This window comes from Piliocolobus tephrosceles, chromosome 4 (assembly GCF_002776525.5).
Source record: "Piliocolobus tephrosceles isolate RC106 chromosome 4, ASM277652v3, whole genome shotgun sequence".
Taxonomy (NCBI): domain Eukaryota; kingdom Metazoa; phylum Chordata; class Mammalia; order Primates; family Cercopithecidae; genus Piliocolobus; species Piliocolobus tephrosceles.
This window is the reverse complement of record NC_045437.1, coordinates 54510264-54530532: the sequence shown is the minus strand read 5'-3', so window position 1 is coordinate 54530532 and position 20269 is coordinate 54510264. Positions and strand designations below refer to the sequence as shown.

General features: G+C 37.9%; 1 protein-coding gene across 1 annotated transcript in view; it reads left to right on the top strand.

Moving 5' to 3' along the window:
* Window positions 1-3507, top strand: part of RGS7BP (regulator of G protein signaling 7 binding protein) — a 105875-nt gene extending 102368 nt beyond the window's left edge. The window contains exon 6 of the mRNA XM_023210424.1: window positions 355-3507. Within this exon, the coding sequence (XP_023066192.1) occupies window positions 355-446 (92 nt within the window). The 3' untranslated portion in view covers window positions 447-3507. The remainder of the gene's footprint in view (window positions 1-354) is intronic.
* Window positions 3508-20269: the final 16762 nt, after the last annotated feature.

Below are 20269 nucleotides of genomic sequence, written 5' to 3'. Positions count from 1 at the left end.
CAACTGAAAGACTGCCTCTAAGTAGTTTCAATTCAATTTTAAGCAGTGGTTCTCAGCCTTGAACTATTTTACCTCCCCCCCACCAAGGAACATTTAGTCATAGCTGGGGATATTTTTGGTTGTCACATATTGTCATACAGTGCTACTGGCATCTGATGAATTGAGGGATGCTACTAAGCATCCCACAGTGCTCAGGACAGTACCCCACAACCAAGAATTACCTGGTCCAAAATGCCAACAGTACTGAGGTTGAGAAATCCTGATTAGGAGGATGGTGGATTTTTAAAGCCACTTCCTAAAAAGCAGGTTGTTGTGTCTACACCTCACTTATGTGCACATTATGTCCCATCACAGATGACAGCAGCCTTCTGAATCTAACTCCCTACCCCCTGGTGAGAAGACGGAAGAGAAGGTTCTTTGGGCTGTGTTGTCTCGTCTCAAGCTAGGTGGCTCCTCCTGGAAACCCACTGAGAACATCTAAAAAAAATCACAAAACCTGAGGACCTCCAGACAGCGGAACCACACAGTTACTGGTTTTTGACTATGTTTTCTATGCTTCCTTATTACTTTTATCTGCCTCCCCTTGCCCTTTTAAATGATTTTACACTTGAAAGCAGCTGCCGTCGAGAAAAAAAAGAACAGATTCAAAAAGCAAGCTGTTTTTAAAAGGAAATTTTAAAGCTGACATTGTGCATGTCTGCTCCAAACCATGCCATGACAGATGCAAGAATTATGATTTTTAAATTATTTAAAGATTTTTTTAAATGTATTATACAGAGGAAAAATATTTCACATATAATAGTATATCTATAGCTCTTGCTGATCTCATGTTAAAATGTATCGTATATGAAAGAAGTCTTTAAACATAGAAATCTATTTAAAACTGAAAAACTGTGTTCAAAAATCCAATCTATCAATATCATTAGAAATAATATTATAAGCAAACATATACCACCTCACCTATTGCTTTCTCGGCACTCATTTACATTTAGTCTTCCATTCTGTCAGCATTTAAGAGCTTCAACATGAAAGTATCTTAATTTATAATGCAAGAAAAACCACATACAAAAAGTACTAAAATTTTGTAAATACACAATAATCCTAATACCTTCGTACAAATGCATATGGGCAACTAATTTCTTTTTGATCCAATGATGTCTTTTTTAGCTTCTTGGAGAATGAAGTAATCCAGTTAGGAAATGGTGTAGTAACATATACAATTACCCTCAAATGTAAAATCAAATATTATTACATTTTGTTCTAATTGAAATCTGAAGCATGGTGTCTGCACATCAGCATAGTTTTAAATCTTATAGGGCATGCTGGAATTAGCTCAGATCATAAAAATATTTAACATTTTACATTGTTAATAAAGTTTTTTAGTTAAGCTAAGCTTGTCTCATTTTAGATGACTATGCAGATAAGACTTTTCCAATGTGTAGTTGGTGTCTTGTCTTACGTTTAGACTCTTGAAAGCAGGACACATTAAGCAATACTATATTTTAGAAAGGAGGAAGCCACATGCTTTGTTTTTCTGCTCACAGCTTTGTTGTGATCTTCCTTCACTAAACTTGTAACATGGTACAAATTTTGTTATACCGTCCCCTGTTCTTCCTTTGGCCCATTTCCCAGACAGAATTTCCCATGGGCTGAGAGATCAAGTCTTTGCATTTCTTTTCTTGTTTTCCATAGTCTGAAAAACCTTCAAGTCAGACAGGAGGCACCAGTGTCTAGTACAATAGGAGGATGAGCTAGATGTCGATAAGTGGTTTATTAAAGACACAACTTTAATCCCAACCCTGTTCTTTCCCAATACTTATGTGCACAGGCGTTTATATGTATACCAATATTTTTACCTAAAAACTAAATATATTAAGGCCTTTCGCTTTAGTGAATGTGAAGAGAGGTACAGATGAACTACTGTAATAATTACTGTATTAGGTTGAATTATATGAAATTTCTTATATTTGACTGCTTTGACCTACAAAATGGCAATTTCATATAGTTCACCCTAATATCCAATGTGGAAATTATACTTGGAATTGTCTTCTAGCTCTTTTGATTGAAAGTGAAAGAATTAAAGGGTTGGAAGAGAACGTTATACAGGTCTCTATTTAGATCATACCAGCTGGTTTTTGGCCTTATTCTTTGAATCTAGAGTCGTGTTCCAATGAACCAGTAATTAATGCATGGTTATAGGTATACCTGGCTTCAAAAAAGAAGTAGCCACGGAAAGCTATACGAGAAAATCACAATTTTCTGAATCAAATATTTGTAAAACAATTCAGCTATTTAAAGATTCTTAGGGTGAATACTCCCTGGGAAAACAAGCAACCCAGACTTACCTGGTCTGCAAACCTTGATTTAAGCTTAATATCCCTTCCTGAATGTAATTCATTTTCACCCCCTAAGGTCATTTCACTTAAGATCCATTGTTTTTGAAATGTTGAAAGCCCAGTTTGGCAGCTCTCAGCACCTGCCTATCCCCTCTCCTATACTTCAACTATATTGAACTCTAGCTTCAGTCTAGTTCCTACTAATCCATGCAAAGTTATTAACTGATAAGCCCAATCTTGTTGTTCAGCACGTTCTTCTAAATGCCTGACCTGAATAACTTCTGCTTGGTTAACTTGTGTTCATTCTCGCCTTAGTCTCAGTGCGAAAGTAACACTTACCTTCTGTGCAATTGTCCTTTTTACAACTGAAGACTGTTAATAAATTCAGGTCTCACCTCCATGTCTAAAAAGACTGTAGTAGATATTCATGGAGATGGGAATGTGTCTAATTACCTAGCCAGACTTTGAATATTTAAGGTAATATATTCAACTACCGTATATTTTATTCATAGTGCCTGTTTTCCAGCCTTTGATCAGTTTTGTAGTTCCCGCAGATAAACTCCAAGATCTAAAGACCCTCTTTCAGTAACATATCCTAAAATTAAGTTTAGTGCTCAAAATCCTGGTAACCTACACTGGCCCATGGTTACAGTAGGTAATTCACTGTCTCCCATTAGACAGGCCAATGCATCCCTTAAGAGCTGCCCCGCTCTCCTCTCACCTACCAAAGGATTTTCTCAGGTGTGGTTCCAAGCGATAAAGTTCTACTGTCTTGGCTTCCTGCTGGTAATTTGCTTTCAGATTAGCAATAACACTGAGCCGATCTTTAAGGTTAAGAAGAGAACATTGAACTCATTTTGTCACACATACCCACATGCTTGAAACAGAAAAGGATGTAAACTTTTGTGGCATACATTCACCCGTTTTCCCACCATATCTTTAATATCCTGTGGTGATTTTTTTTTTTTTTTTCAGATTACAAAGACAATACATGTTCTTTGTGGGAAATCTGAAAAATACTACCAAATAGAAAATAAAAATCACCTGAATTCCACCACGAGCACATTGTTTAAAACCACATTTCTGGGTTTTAAATCAGTCAGTGGCTGGGCCCAAAGGCACTTTTGGGTAAGATAAGAAATGCCCACAAAACCAAGGTGTCACTTAAAAACACAAAACAAAACAAAAACAGCAAAAAAAAAAATTCTGTCCACTAATGTTTTGCACGCATCTAGCAGCAGATTCACTGCAAACCTCTGGTTATGCCATTATTCAGGGGTACAAAGAGTGTTTTAGAAGTAGCATAGTCCTGATGCCTCCTCTAATGAATTAAAGCTCTTGGGGGAAATTCTAAAATTGCCGGACCATTTTGTTTCTCTGCGCTTCTACGAAACCAGCTGGGATACTGAGTGTTTGGCAATACTGCCACCTACTGAAAGCTATGCTTCAGAGTGAGGGGAAATAAAGACAGAGAATGTAAAAGCATCTACTTTGTTTTAAACAGCAAACAAATGGACCAGATTAACAATGATCCCATCTGGAATTTAAAACTCTGAAAGTGTCAACATTGAAAGGATTATGGATATCATCCAGCCAAACTTCCCACCTTACCCACACATACCCAAGCAATGTCTATCATTTCTTTGTCTTAGGAATGTCACCAAATACAAAATGCTCAACTTTCAGGTAACCGTAGGTAGGATGACAAAACGCTGTGATACTATTGGCCTCAGGATAAATTATTAGAATTAAATATATAGACCATAGTAGACCTAAGAATATAAAAGAATTGAGTATATTATAAAAATGACATTTCAGATCGATCAGAAAAGTTAGTTTGGATTATTAATTTATATTGGGATAACTGGTTAGCCATTTCTTGAGAGAAATATTAGATCTATACCTCATAATTTTTATCAAAATAAATTCCAGATGAAATAAAAGTTGACATATTCAAGCACATAAATAAACATACAACAGGACTAGCAGGCAACATGAGTGGATATTTATATAATTTGAGTGTGAAAGAAGTCTTTCTTTGAGTGACACTAAAGGAAAAAAACAGAAAGAAAGGATGAATGGAATTTGACTTATTAATACTGCTAAACTCCTATATAGTGAAAAATAACAAACCAATTTGAGAAAACAATATATGCAACAAAAAGTATAGATCTCAAATACATATTAAGAGCTTAAACATCACTACTTTGGGGACATTTCCATGATCTACAACTCCCTTCTCAACCAAATGTTTCCATTTCATTCTTTCCTTATTGAATGTTTTCATTATTGCTTGTTTAATTGCCTGTTTACCCCTATTAAATTGGAAGTATAAGAAGGCAGCAACCATGTCTATTTTGCTTATCATTGCATCCATAACACATAACACAGTGCCAGACACAAAGCAAATGCTGAAAACATACTTACTGAATGAGTGAATAATGAATGAATGAATGAATGAATGAATGAATGAATGAATGTTATTTTCTCATTCAAGGAGAATCAAACTTTCCACCAGAAAATTAGACCAAGGACACAAACTGGCAATGCACAATAAACTAAAATAACCTACTAATAATAAATATGAAAGTGTTAAAGTGTTTTAATACACTAGTAATAAAAAATGCAAGTTAATATTATATACTCCTTTTTATATGTCAGAAACGCAAAGGGTATAAAAAATTAAAGTTCCCAGGGACAAAAAGGAAGTATAGAAATAAACATTATCTTACAGAGTCAACAGGAATGTAAATTGATTCCACCTTTCTGAAAAAATATTTTGGTAATGTATTTTTCCTGCATGCCTAGTAATTCCACTTTAGGGAAATTCTCCTTTAATGGGTCAGAAAATAAAATGAGCTAAGATGCATTTATTCATTATTCAAAAAGTATATGCAAGAAAAGATGTTTATAGCAGCATTATTTGGATAAGTAGAAAAATGTAAATAAGCCTACTTTATAGGGTTGGTTAAATATGGTACATCCTTTCAATGGAATACTGCGTACCAGTTAAGAATAAGCACCATATGTGTATTTATTGAAATGTACAAGATATATTGTTAGATGAAAAAGGAAGTTATAGAGGAATATTTATAGTACGATCCCTTTTTAAAAATATATGCATGCATGTGTGCATTAAAGAGTCTGAAAGGATACTTGCCAAAGTGTAACAGCATTTATCTCTGGGAGGTGAGATTTGGAGCAATTATATTTATTTTCTTTTTGCATATCTGTAACTTCTAATTTTTCCACAATGAGCATGTAGTATCTGTATAATTTTTCAGGGAATAAACAATGATGTTCACAATATATATTAAATGAAAAACACGTTATAAAACAGTATGTATAGTATGACACAATATTTGTAAAAAAGAAAATTATATATAAATATATCTATGTATGTATATATATGCATAAGAAAGCTAGGAGGACATAAACTAAAATGTTAATAGTAGTTATGGGTAGTGGGATTATGGGTGATTATTTTTTCTTTTTGCTTTTCTGTGTTTTCTAATTTTTCTACAATGAACATGTATTACTTGTGTAATAAAAACTATTAATAAAAGTTTTAAAAAATGAATATGTGAAAGGGACATTTTTGACTCACTAATTGTCTTCATCCTCTTCCCCACCCTATTTCCATCCCCTCCTTGGCTTATTCTTTGTCAAAATATGGGCAGTGGGGATATAGAGAGGAAACAACAGGGCACCAGAGTTTTGAGAATGGAAGAGATAGAGAGGCACAAAGAGGGATGAGAAGGAAAGAGAGAGGAAGGAAGCAAGGGTCTGGAAAAGAAGGTAAGAAAGAAAGAAAGAAACTGCTAAGTGAAGTCAGTGGAGGAAGGAGTAAAACAGGTTTAGAAACTTTTTCACTAACAAGAGCAATGTCTTTAAATTTAGCTCAGAGTTTCTGATAGCTACAGCAAGAAAAAGAAATACACTAAGTTATTTTGTTTTCTAATAAAAGGAGACACACACACAAACACATGCACCCCTACATTCCTGGAGAGATATCTAGAAATGAAATTCTGACAGGAATGTATCCCAAGAAGGTTTTCAAGGGGCAAACTGTTGTGATCCAGCTGGGTGCCAAGGGCTGTACAGTACAGCTTGGAGTTCATAGACTTTTGTTTGAATCTCAGACATGCTGCAACCAAGTACATGCCTGTGGCTAGCAGTTCCAGCATCCATTCTCTCCTTTTTTTCTTTAGTAATAGAGAACCCAAAGACACCACTAGTCACCTAAAGTAAAGACTCCCATTTCCCAGGCTCCTCTGGATGTGAGTGTGGCTGTATAACTGATTTTGGCCAAAAGTATATGAGTGGAAGTGTGCAATTTCCAAGTAACATTCATTAAATAAAAGGCGTGCATTTTCGTGATCTTCTTTTCTTCCCTCTGCGATAAGAACATGAGCATGGGAACTGAAGCAACCATGCTGGATCCAGAAATGGACACCAACTGAGGATGGCAGAAGTTCCCTATGTCGACCTAAAATAATCAAGATCTAACGTAAAGAGAGTTTCTTCAAGCCCAAGTGGGAAGATGGACCACCCAGAAACACCATCTCCAAAGGAATAGAGTCGGTGTTCGAAAGTAAGGAAGTTAAGATTTCATTTCTGTAGGCAGAGACAGAGGAGATTTTAGCAGAATTACATTATTCATACAAGGTTGGCACATATAGCAATTTGCTTATAGGCAGTGTTTCTTTCTGGGAAGGGCACACTTAACACATTCTTACAGATGGTGTAATAACCATGGGTTTTCTGTCGTCTGAGCTAGGCAAACCAGGACAACAAAGGAAAAATTAATCTATTATAAGAGTCATTAATTAAGAAGGCAGAAGGTTTTGTTCCTGATGTTTAATTCTCTCTAGCCATTGAACTGAACTAGAAAAATAAGAAAGAAAGTGAGTTAATCTATAATCTAAGAACAGATGTAACGACATTTGACTCAGATCACAGTCATGTCTCTCTCGAGGCTTAAAGTGTTTGGTGTTTAATTCTCTCTAGCCAATGAACTAAACAAGAAAAATAAGAAAGCTAGTTAATCTATAATCTAAGAGCAGAAATTGTAACCATATTTGACTCAGATCACAGTCATATCTCTCTCAAAGCTAAAAGTGTTTGGGGGATTCCAATAGCTCTTAAATTTTATTTATTTTCATATCTAGCAGCCCTGGGCCACCTACCTCCATCCTATTACCCACTAAAATAAATAAATAAAATAATGTCTATCTTGTTTAAGGCATTATGAGGTGAATCTTTGTACAGGAGAGCCTGTTCACTAAATTAATTTCCATATGCCTCAGTTTCCTCATAGTAAAATGTGGATAATAATACCAATATCATAAGAGGTTCAACCAAATAACTGTTTAATTACTTGCTTAGAACTAAAGCTCTTTTACGGAGAAAAATCAAACAAACAAAACATTGCATGATACCATATTGGAGAACGTTGGGGAAAGGAAAATCTTTTAAATAGTGTTTTAAATCAAATGTTCATTGATTTCCACATGGAAAAAAATGTAAACTTGACTGCTGCCTCATGACTTACACGAAAATTAATTCCAAATTGATTACTGATATAAAGTTAAAAGGTAAACAGTACAGAAGATAATATAGGAGAATTGTGAAATACTTCCTAACAGGACACAAACTACTTTGGAAAACTGTTTAACATTATCTATTATCTAGAACATTTGTGTGCCTTCTGATCTAATAATTTCACTCCTAGATAGAAACCTAACAAAATTATATGTGTGTGTATTCAGACAGGTAAAAGAATATTCATAGCAACATTATTTGCAGCAGCCAAAAACTGTAACCAATTCAAAGATCCATCAATAGAAGCATGGAATGAGCAAATCGTGGTATATTCATACAATTGAATGCTATAGAGCAGTAAAAACAAATAAATGGACTACATGACAGCTACTTACAACCATATGCAAGAATATAACCATAACAGTGATGAGTGGACAAAAGCTAAGTGCGAAAGAATGCATATGCCACAGCAGCCAACATTTACAGCAGCTGAGAGATGATGTTATGGCCCCATGACACAAATCTGGGCAAGCACCACAGCATTTATGACAGTTCACCCCTTGCATTGCTCAGATTCACTTGTTCTCACATTAAATTTGCTCCATCCAGATACAGTTTCTTCTGAATTCTGTTGTCACAATTCCTGGAGCCATAAATAAAAAGAGGGATAGTGGGACAAACCACAGCCCCCACTTATGCATTTGGTCCCAAGACTGTATAGCTGATTCTCTTCATCTCCCTACTCTACCAACCATTCCAGAACCCTTCATTCTAGGCTGACCCTTCTGGGTTGCCCAGTAGAATGGCTAGACCCTCACCAAGGGGTATGAGGTTCTGAGGGTTACCATGCCCTTATTGGACTGCGCTTGCTGTTCTTTTCGACTTACAGTTAAACCTTGATATGAGAATACCAAGAGATGATCCATCAGGTCACCTGCGTGCCAAATATTTACCTGCATCATGATTACTTTGCAGTAGCTCTCTTACGCCATGATGATTAGGGCCAGCCACCCCTGTCTGTATGATAACTCTTTTATTTGCCTTCAAGTTAACTGGCATAAGGAATCTAAAGTGACTTGGTAACAGCTGTAGCTTAAAGTTTAGTGGGACTCATTTTCTCCCCTCTAGGACCCAGTATCTCTAGAACCACAGACTCTAAAGTTGTAGAAATGGGAAGCATACAGGGGATTACTGAGGCCACTCCTACTTTCAGCCCTTGATTTTTGGGCCCATATATTCTATCTGTTGGAGACACAACCATATAGCGACCATTGGTTTAAGAAGAATAGTGCATCCTGGAGCATAACACCCAATGTTGCAAGGTGTCCTCTCCTTTAAGAGCATGTCGTCACTCCATCAGGGTGGAGTATGTCATAGGAACAGTGAATCCAGTAGTCATGTTTTCACTGATAACCTTTCCTATAAAATGGGACCCTTGGTCTGAGGCAGTGCTATGCAGGATCTTATTTCAGTAGATCACACGTCAGTGAGTCCACAGAGAATGGTGCTGGATGAAACTCTGCAGACAGTAAAGACAAACCTACATTCAGAAAACAGGATAACCCTAGTCAGGTAGATGCAGTCAATTTGCCATCAAGTGACAGGTAGTTCCTATCGAGAAATGATATTGTATCATGGACACAGTGTCAATCTCTATTACCAACAGGTTGGACATTCAGCAGGCTGAATGTCTGCGAGCCTTGGTGAGAAAGGCTTGTATTCGTTTCCTGTTTTTGCTGTAACAAATTACCACATACTTTGTGGCTAAAAACAATGCAAATGTATCAACTGACCATTCCAGAGGTCAGAAATCAGTTTCACTGGTCTAAAATCCAGGGACAGCCAACCTGTATTCCTTCCCAGGGCTCTAGAGAATGATCTATTTCCTTTCCTTTATAGCTTTTAGAGGACTCCTGCATTTCTTGGTTCATGGCCCCTCTCTCCATCTTTAGGCCAGCAGTGCAGCATCTTCAATTCTCCTCTCTCTCTGCTTATAACTCCCGCTTCCATCATCACTGCTTCTTCCTTGACTCGGACCCCTCTGCTTCCCTCTTGTAAGGAAGGGCTCTTGTCATCACATCAGGCTTACTCAGATAATCCAGGGTAATTTTCCCATCTCAAGATCCTTAATATAATCAAATCTACAAAGCTCCTTTTGCCATGTAAAATAACCTATTTGCAGGTTCCAGGGATTCAGATGTGAACAGCTTTGGAGGAGTCATTATTCTGTCTACCACAAACCAATGCTGTTGGACTCAATCATAGCCTCATCCCTCCAAGGAGTTGTTTTTTGAATGGTTCAGAATTTTCTGCTGTAGATTGCATGGCCTCACTTCAAAACCCTAACGGTCTCTGCTGTGATTCTCTTATAGGAGTTTGCCAGAGTCTCCATTAGCATCCTCAAATACCCAGATACCTCTAGTACCATGACCTCTGCCAGATATAACCCAAGTGACAGGGCTGCTAATCCAGTGCCCTAAACCTGCTGCAGAACCGCTCCTTGCTCTGGGATCCGGTTAAAACTAACATTCTTAACATCATCTGATACACAGGTCAGAACTCTATCCCCAAGGGAGATGATAAAAATTAGCTATATCGTCTTGGGACCAGCTGCATCCCAAGTGGAAATATGCTGCCTCAAGCCCTGAAGGGGAGGACCAAGCTTCATAGTTCTTTCTTAATGATAGGAAATGCAAGGCACAATAACTTGTTTTCATTTTGGAGGGGATGTCCCAGCATCCCCAAGACCATGGGACCCCTAAAAACATCACCGATATAGTAGGTCCCTTAATCTTTGCAAGGTTTATTTCCCATCCCCTGGAGTTCATGTGTTTTACCATGGCATTCATAGTACTTCGTGGTCACCAAGTCCACTTAATATGATGCCATCAACTTAGTGGATAGAGGTGATGTTCTCTAGAAAGAACCCTCAAATTAATAGGCTCAGACTGTGCTGTCATGAGGCATGGTGAGGCTTTCTACAGATAGAAAAGCCTGGTTCCAAAAGGTCATCTGAGGACATGGAGTTATGCTATGTCCAGGTACTCAACCACTCAGTGATTAAAAAGTATATTATGAAAACATAGTGTGCTGTGGACATGTGAGGTCTACTGGAGATGGAGAAGCTGGGTTCCAAAAAGTCATCTGAGGACATGGAGTTGGGCTATACCCCAGGTACACATCTGCTGAGTAATAATATTATACAATGAGAACATGGAGTGCTTTTTTCATTGTTAGATAAAAGCCCATAACATTGTGGCACAATTTGTAACAGTACACACGTACTTTCCTGTTGATAAAACTTAGTACGGGCTTTTAAAGGTTTTCTCCCCATCTCTCCCCTGAAAACCTCTGCTAGTGACACTTAAAGATAGTTGATTTGTTTCAGGGAAGATAAAATTAGCAACCCTATCCTGAATGGTATTACCTAGGTTTTCTTCTAGCATCAACAGGCTAGCATTTCTTCTAGCATCAACAGGCAACCTACAGAATGGGAGAAAATTTTTGCAATCTACTCATCTGACAAAGGGCTAATATCCAGAACCTACAAAGAACTCAAACAAACTTACGAGAAAAAAACAAATGACCCCATCAAAAAGTGGGCAAAGGATATGAATAGACATTTCTCAAAAGAAGACATGCATACAGCCAACAGACACATGAAAAAATGCTTGTCATCACTGGCCATCAGAGAAACGCAAATCAAAACCACAATGAGATACCATCTCACGCCAGTTAGAATGCGGATCATTAAAAAGTTAAAAAGGAAACAACAGGTGCTAGAGAGGATGTGGAGAAATAGGAACACTTTTCCACTGTTGGTGGGATTGTAAACTAGTTCAACCATTGTGGAAAACAGTGTGGCGATTCCTCAAGGATCTAGAACTAGAAATACCATTTGACCCAGCCATCCCATTACTGGGTATATACCCAAAGGATTATAAATCATGCTGCTATAAAGAGACATGCACACATATGTTTATTGCAGCACTATTCACAATAGCAAAGACTTGGAATCAACCCAAATGTCCATCAGTGACAGACTGAATTAAGAAAATGTGGCACATTTCTTGCCACGGAATACCATGGAATACTATGCAGCCATAAAAAAGGATGAGTTCGTGTCCTTTGTAGGGACATGGATGCAGCTGGAAACCATCATTCTCAGCAAACTATCGCAAGAACAGAAAACCAAACACTGCATGTTCTCACTCATAGGTGGGAATTGAACAATGAGATCACTCAGACTCTGGAAGGGGAACATCATACACCGGGGCCTATTATGGGGAGGGGGGAGGGGGAGGGATTGCATTGGGAGTTATACCTGATGTAAATTACGAGTTGATGGATGCTGACGAGTTGATGGGTGCAGCACACCAACATGGCACATGTATACATATGTAACAAACCTGCACGTTGTGCACATGGTACCCTAGAACTTAAAGCATAAAAAAAAAAAAAAAAATTAGCAACTCTTATTGGGAACCCATAACATCTCTAGAATCCTGATTCTCTTAAAACTTCTTGCATCTTTTTCTGTAATAATTTTTATTATAATTACAATTAGTAGAGATCCTTTGAATTGTCTTAAACTCTCATAACACACATACCTGTGGTTGTATTAATCAGTTACAGTAAAAGTACCACATTCAGCAAAGCAGCTACTATTGGAGCTTCTTGGGTAAGCTTGTGGCAGTCTACTCACTGCATCTGCCATGGTTTGTCCAGTTTGTGAAGAAGCCAAACTAGTGAATTAAATGGGGATATGATAAGAATCAACATCCATGAATTTCTTCCATTATCCTTGATATGTAATAATGCTTTTGATTAACTATCTTAATGAGGCTGGAAGGTTTGAGGAACTACAACTAGGCCTTTTCTACTACAATAGCTCTTCCTCTACAGGTCAATAAATCAATGTGATAGTACTGCCAATTGCTAAGTATATCCATTTCAATGATATATTTCAGAACAGAAGAAATCATTACTAGGTGGGTCCATGGATGCCGCTGACCCACTGTGAGGCCAATATGGGTCAGGACTCCACTTGTTCTTCCTCTAACAGATGTTGGGCCCCTGGATATCAGTGTCAGCTCAGAACCTTTATCCAAAGCCCTTGAAAGAGTTGAGTATTCCCCTTTTCCCATTATTCCGTGTCCTGAATAAATGGCCATAGGGCCATTTGGGGAAGGACTAGGGGAATCATTACTGCATAAACTTTGCAAGAGGAAAGTTTGCAGAGACCATCTTAATGGACATGTAGACCCCCAGTCAGTAGATGAGGAGAGAAAACTGGCTCATATCTGAAAACTGGATAAGAGATTGTGATGTCAGCCTTCTGCTCATCATTTTTGCTCCCTTCAAATTATATTTTAAGTAATACCTCTGCCATTTATCTTACTTATAGGAATACATGATGACCATTATCAGCCATCTCCAAAGATCCCTGCAGGTTCAGCTCTCCTCCTACTATTCTGATCCTGCTGCCCCTTATAGCAATTATGCCCACCTTCTTCTGATGATTAGATGATTCCCCCCAGCTTTTGTTAATCCAGGATCCTACCATCTCCGTTGCTAGCAGGATCCCAGTTCAATAACAGCCTCTTCTACTATCAGCCCTGTCCTACACAGGATGGACACCACAAAACTCATTATTAATACTGCTACTCCCTCACTAGGACATTCCTTATTGTCTTGGAAAATAAAGTGTCCTCTGCATCCTCCCAAGGAAGAGAGTCAGCTGGTGGGTTTTCCAGTCTCATAGTAGATCTATGCCAGCATGCTTACTTCTCTGAGTCTTCTAATCCCTTCCTCTGTATTCTGCATGGTCATTCTTGTATCACAGCTTTAGTTAATGTGGCCCATCATTTTTTTCAAGCTTCCAGGTGCCGGAACTGCTGTTTAAACCATCTTCCAGGACCCTTACCAAAGTGTTAAATCTTATGTTACAGAAGAGTGTTTCTTATTCAGCTTTATATTTTGTCACCCCTTGATCCAGCACCCTTAGGATCCACATTCTTGTGGTTTCTGCTGGTACACATAAGTCAGCTCCTTTGGCGTATAATTCATCACCTCCTTTCAAAAGCCTAGGATATGTCCATTGTAGATCTCACCTTAGTTATGGGTCTGGCAGCCAGAAAAGGAAACACAGGCAGATCCTGTTTCCTTCCTATGAGGAAGACCTGCATTGTCTTATAAGGCCCGAGTGTCATTTGAGGTGTCTGCATTGTCTTCAAAATGGAGGGGGTAGCAGCTGTATCTTCCACAAGGTGCAATGAGCCATTTCTGCAGGTTTGGAGGGTTTTGGAGAATCTGGGCAATTATCAGGCTCAAGGGAAAATACTTAGAAGTTCCCTTTCCAGAGCTCCATCTCTATGGGGACCCTAACTCTAGTATCGTGAATTCAGACTGCTTTGAAACTCTGCCCCTCTTAAAACTAAATCTAGTGTGTCTAGTCTTCAGGTATGTCTGTCCTCCAGCTACAGAAGATGAGGGTCTCTTTATGTTCCTCCTAAAAGGTCCACTCACTCTTACAGTTTTCTTTAGATTGTTGACTGATGCCCAGAGCCTATTTTCCCTTATCAATGACCATCCCCTGCCACAACCCTCCTAACTGGTAGTTCTCCTATGCTAGAGTCAGTGCATCCCCTCCTACCTGTATCCTGTCCAAATTGCAACAGGATAGGTGAATGCCTTAGAAATTACACTGCTAGAACATGCCAAAGCTCAGCATTGGGATTACTCAACAGACAGATGGCAGTGAGGTTCCTAGCCTGCTATTAGGTCCCTGCTGTCAGGCTAGGAATCTCACTGCCATCTGTCTGATGAGTAATCCTATCCTTAGAATCAGCTTCCTAGGACCATTCTGGTACCAAATGTCTTAGGCTGGGTTTCATAGAAGCAGATCCTAAGATAAGGATTTGTATGTATGTATTAATAATATTTTTGAATGAATAATCTTCTCCTTGCTCAGCTCTTTCCTCTTTTCCTATCCTAGAGGAAAGAGCTGAGCAAGGACGTTGTCTCAGGTAAAATCTAGGCTTAGCCTGATCCACTGTTAGGGGTGGAAGGGACAGGGTTTGGGGCATAAACTTCATTGTCTGATTGCACCCCTTTGAGGCAAAGAAGCCAGCTTTTGACCCTCACGCCTGTGGGGCATTGACTGTGGGCCATCTGGCAAGGGAGTTGTGCAGAGTAACCTCTTGAGGAAAGATGGCATATCAGCAGAGGGCAGCTCTCAGGAGAGGGGCGGTGGGCTGTCAGGTGGCAACTGGAAGGTGCACTAGCCCAGGAGAGGAAGCATTCCAGCTCCCTTCCTTGATTTATTTTCCTCCAGAGAGCTTATCAGTTTCTTACATGTCACAGAATTTGTTTATAATCATGTCTCCCCCTACTGAAATATAAGCTCCATGAGGACAGGGTTTATTGTCTGTTTTTAATCACTGCTAGATCCCCAGTGTCCAGAAGACTGCCTGGCACACAGTCATCTCTGAAGAAATATTTTGAATGAATAGGTTGTTGATATTACTGTCTGATCGTCTGACATGTCAAACATATAAATCTCTTTTGAATCAACAAAACCATCATTCTCCACTCTGGGCTTTCATCAGAGTACTTTACTCTCAAATTGGCAATTACCATTTTCCTATCAAAAGTGAGGTTGAGAATGCCCAAGAGACTAACTACGCTTTCTTCTAAGTTTCTAAATTCTGTCTTCATCAACATATGTTGGCGGAAAATAATCCAATAGACATAAATTAAAATAGATGCCAGAAAATACCACTATTGAGTTATAATTTTACAATGCTTGGGTCTCAGCTGTTACCCTTTGACTCCGCAAGATAAACTTTCCTATGAAGAAATTCTTCCACAAAACTCCACATGGTGAAAGTCTATATTATTTTTAATGCAGGAAACTGTAACATGGTGAAGAGTGCTCTAAGTTTGGCTTCATAGATATGAAGTATTATTCTAGCCTGCGCATAACTTCAGAAGTCAATTTATCTCTCATTCTATGTGATCCTGGATCACTATGCCTGTGATCTTGGGTCCCTGTGCCTTTCAACTTCCTGTTTAAAGTGAAATAATATGCCTAAGGAAAAGCTGTCACAAACCCATCTACTGCATTAGAAAATTTTCCCATGGAGAATTTGTTTCCATTCCTTTTTTTTTTTTTTTTTTTTTTTTGAGACAGGGTCTCACTCTGTTGCCTAAGTTGAAATGCAGTGGTGTGATCACAGCTCACTATAACCTCTACCTCCCCAGGCTCAGGTGATCCTCCTACCTCAGTCTCCCAAGTTGCTGGGAGTATGGTCACGTGCCACCATGCCCAGCTAATTTTCGTTTTTTTTTTTTTTTTTTTTTTTTTTTTTTTTAAGAAATCCCCTTAATTCTCCTACTAAAATTCCATCTCTTAACACAGTACACTGTCTGTCTCTAGGGATTCCATTCTGTCCCTTATCTATATCATAATCCATCCTCCATATGGGTAAAGAGAAGAGTACTCACTCCAAGTGAGAGAGTGAAGTGTGGGGCCAGCATTCACATTGCCCCCAAATGTTCAGAAACCTGACTGTGGTACCTGATCCAGGTTTGCCTCTTCCACTTCCTTCAGCGGCTCACTCTACTTAAAAATAACCCTCTTCCCATTCCCAATTCAGAAATCAACTTCTTTTGTGTTTTCTTTTCTAAGACTTAGAAAGGATTTCTAGAAATTCATTATAACATTGGTATAATTGCACATTTCTTTCAAATTTTGATCAAGACAAAATTTTTATTTTTGCTACATATTGCTATGGTGAGTCTCTCACTGAGCTAAGCCAATTGTATGACTTATTACAGAGCAGGATATCATCTTCTACTGGGAGATAAAATGCTTAGAAAACATCAAACCGAAGCAAAAGAAAGATTATGCACTTACTGGACATATAGTAGCTTTGCTTCATGAGTATGTAAGAGAGAGGGGTCATGGTACTGAACAGTTCTTCTAAAAATTGGCACAATGATAAAGGACAACCTGGTGGATAGTTCAAAAACTATTATGCCACAAAATTCTAATGTCAGAACCTATTCTGTGCTCCTCATATATTTACCCAAAGATGAAGCCATAAGTCAAATGACAATCAGCTTTAACCAGCTCATTCTTAACTACGAACAAACAAGGATCACTAGATATTTGAAGAGCATCTACAACTTGAAAGAAAAAGACTGTCAAACAAGCAAATCAGAAACACTGACACTGGAGAAAACAGAAATAGTTCTAATTATACTCTAATACATTTGGAAAGATATTGCATCCTCATCAAACAAGATAGAGTATTCTTAGAAAAACGACAGAATAAAAAAAAGAGCTAATGAAATTTCAAAACAATCGCCAAGAGAGATATTCAAAAGGATTGTTGAACAAAACACTAGTGAGTAACATACAACTAGATAGATAGATAGATAGATAGATAGATAGATAGATAGATAGAGATAGATACATACATACATACATAGATACATACATACATACACACACAGACAGATGACAATACGGCCAGACCAAGGGGAGGATTATGCCAGGAATGCATGACTGGTTCAACTTTCAAGAATCAATGTCATTCCCTATATCAAGAAAACAGGGAGAAAATAATATAATAATCTCAGTAGGTTGGGGGAAGCATGTGATAAAATTCAATATCTATTCATGATTTTTTTTAATGAACAAGCTAGGAATTAAATTTGAATTCACAGCAACTAGGAGTTAAAAGAAACTTCCAAAAAAGGATAAGGGACATCTACAAAAAGCCTATAGCTGATGTAACACTTGATGGTGAAAGACTGAATACTTTCTCTCTAAGAAGAGGAACAGGTAAGGATGTCCACTTTTACCATTCCTATTAAAATTTTATGGGAGCTATTATGTAAGACAGAAAATAACACAGTTGGCTAGGATGTGGAGAAATTGAAGCTCTAATGTACTGCTGGTGGGAATGTAAAATAATGTAGCTGCTTCAGAAAACAGTTTGGCAGTTCCTCAAAAGATAAACATAGAGTTACTATATGACTCAGCAAATTCACCCTAGGTATATACCCAAGATAAATGAAAACATATGTCCATACAAAACTCTGTGCACAACCATTTATAGCAGTATTATTTATAATATCCAAAAATTAGAAAAAAACAAATGTCAAGAAACTGATGAATGGAGAAATAAAATGTGGTATACCTATGCAACAAGATAATAATGACAATAAAAAGGATTGAAGTGTTGATACATGCTACAACATAAATAAACCTTTAAAATATTATGCTAAGTGAAAGAACTCAGCCACATATTATATTATTCAAATTATGTGAAATATCCAGAAAAAGCAAATTGTAGAGATAGAAGGTAGATCGCTAGTTGCCTAGTACAGGGTGTAGGGAGGTTGCAGGGCAAATGGGAAGTGAGGGCTAATGGGTATAGGGTTTCTTTAAGAGTGATGAAAATGCTCTAAAATGGATTATGGTAATAGTTGCACAACTCTGTGAATATACTAAAAACTACTGAATGGATAAATCATACAGTATATGAATTCTCTCAATAAAGGTATTACATGTACTTTTTGATGTACTGGTGCTCCCAGCTAGTGAAATAAAGCAAGAAAGGAAATTACAAGCATACAGGTTGAAAAGGAAGAATTAAACTTCTCTGTTTGCAAATGACATAATTGTCTATGTAAAAGATCCCAAACAATTTACAAAAAGGTACTATATCTAATAAGTAAATTTAGCAAGGTCATAAGATACAAGGTCAATATTTTTCAAATCAAGCATATATCTACATACTAGAAATGAACAATTAGAAATTGAAATTTTAAAAAGTATCATTTGAAATAGCACCAAAAATTGAAATACTTAAATAAAATTCAACAAAATATGCATTAAGATCTATATCCTGAAAACTATAAAAAATGATCAAATAAATCAAAGATAAATTAAAGATCATTCATCATGATCAAGTGGGATTTATCTCAGGGATGCAAGGATGGTTCAATATATGCAAGTCAATCAATGGGATTATATCATATCATCAACAGAATTGAAATGATCGACCATATGATCATTTCAACTGATGCTGAGAAAGCATTCAATACAGTTCAACAATGTGTCATGATAAAAAAAAAAAAAAAAACACCACCTGAGTATAGAAGGAACATACTTCAACACAATAAAAGCAGAACCACAGGGTCTGCAACACAATATAATAGACCCACACAGGTAGCATCTTACTAAATGAGGAAAAACTGAAAGTCTCTCTTTTAAGATCTGGAACACAACAAGGATACCCACTTTCATAACTGTTATCCATGTAGTACTGGAAGTACTAGCTAGAACAGTCAGACAAGAGAAGGAAAGAAAGGGCAACCAATTAGAACAGAAAATGTTGAATTCTCCTTGTTTGCAGAAGAAATAATCTTATATTTGGAAAAACCTAAAGACTCCACCAAAAAACTATTAGAATTGATAAACGAATTCAGTAAAGTTGCAGGATACAATATTAACATACAAAAATCTGTAGCATTTCTATGTACCAACAGCATACAATCTGAAAAAGAAATCAAGAATGTAATCCCATTTACAATAGCTACAAATAAAATAAAATACCTAGGAATAAGCTTAGCCAAAGAAGTGAAAGATCTCTACAATGAAAACTATAAAACATTAATGAAATAAATCGAAGAAGACACACAAAAAAATGGAAAGATATTCCATGCTCATGTATTAGAAGAATCAATACTGTTAAAACATCTATATTACCCAAAGCATGCAAAATTCTAGCAGGATATTTTGTGGAAATTGACAAACCTAATTCCAAATTCATATGGAAAAGAAAAGGAACTGGAATAGTCAAAACTATTTGAAAAAGAAGAACAAAACTGGAGAACCGCATTACCTGAATCAAGAGTTAATATACGGAGGGGGTGGAGCAAGATAGCCAAATAGGAACAGCTCCAGTCTCCATCTCCCAGCGCGAGCGGCACAGAAGACCGGTGATTTCTGCATTTTCAACTGAGGTACTAGGGTCATCTCACTCGGTAGTGCCGGACAATTGGTGCTCGTCAGCTGCTGCAGCCTGACCAGCGAGAGCTGAAGCAGGGCGAGGCATCGCCTCACCTGGGAAGCACAAGGGGGAAGGGAGTCCCTTTTCCTAGCCAGGGGAACTGAGACACACAACACCTGGAAAATCGGGTAACTCCCACCCCAATACTGCGCTGTAAGCACACCGGCACACCAGGAGAATATATCCCACACCTGGCCGGGAGGGTCCCACGCCCACGGAGCCTCCCTCCTTGCTAACACAGCAGTCTGCAGCAATCTAACCGCAAGGCAGCAGCGAGGCTGGGGGAGGGGCGCCCGCCAT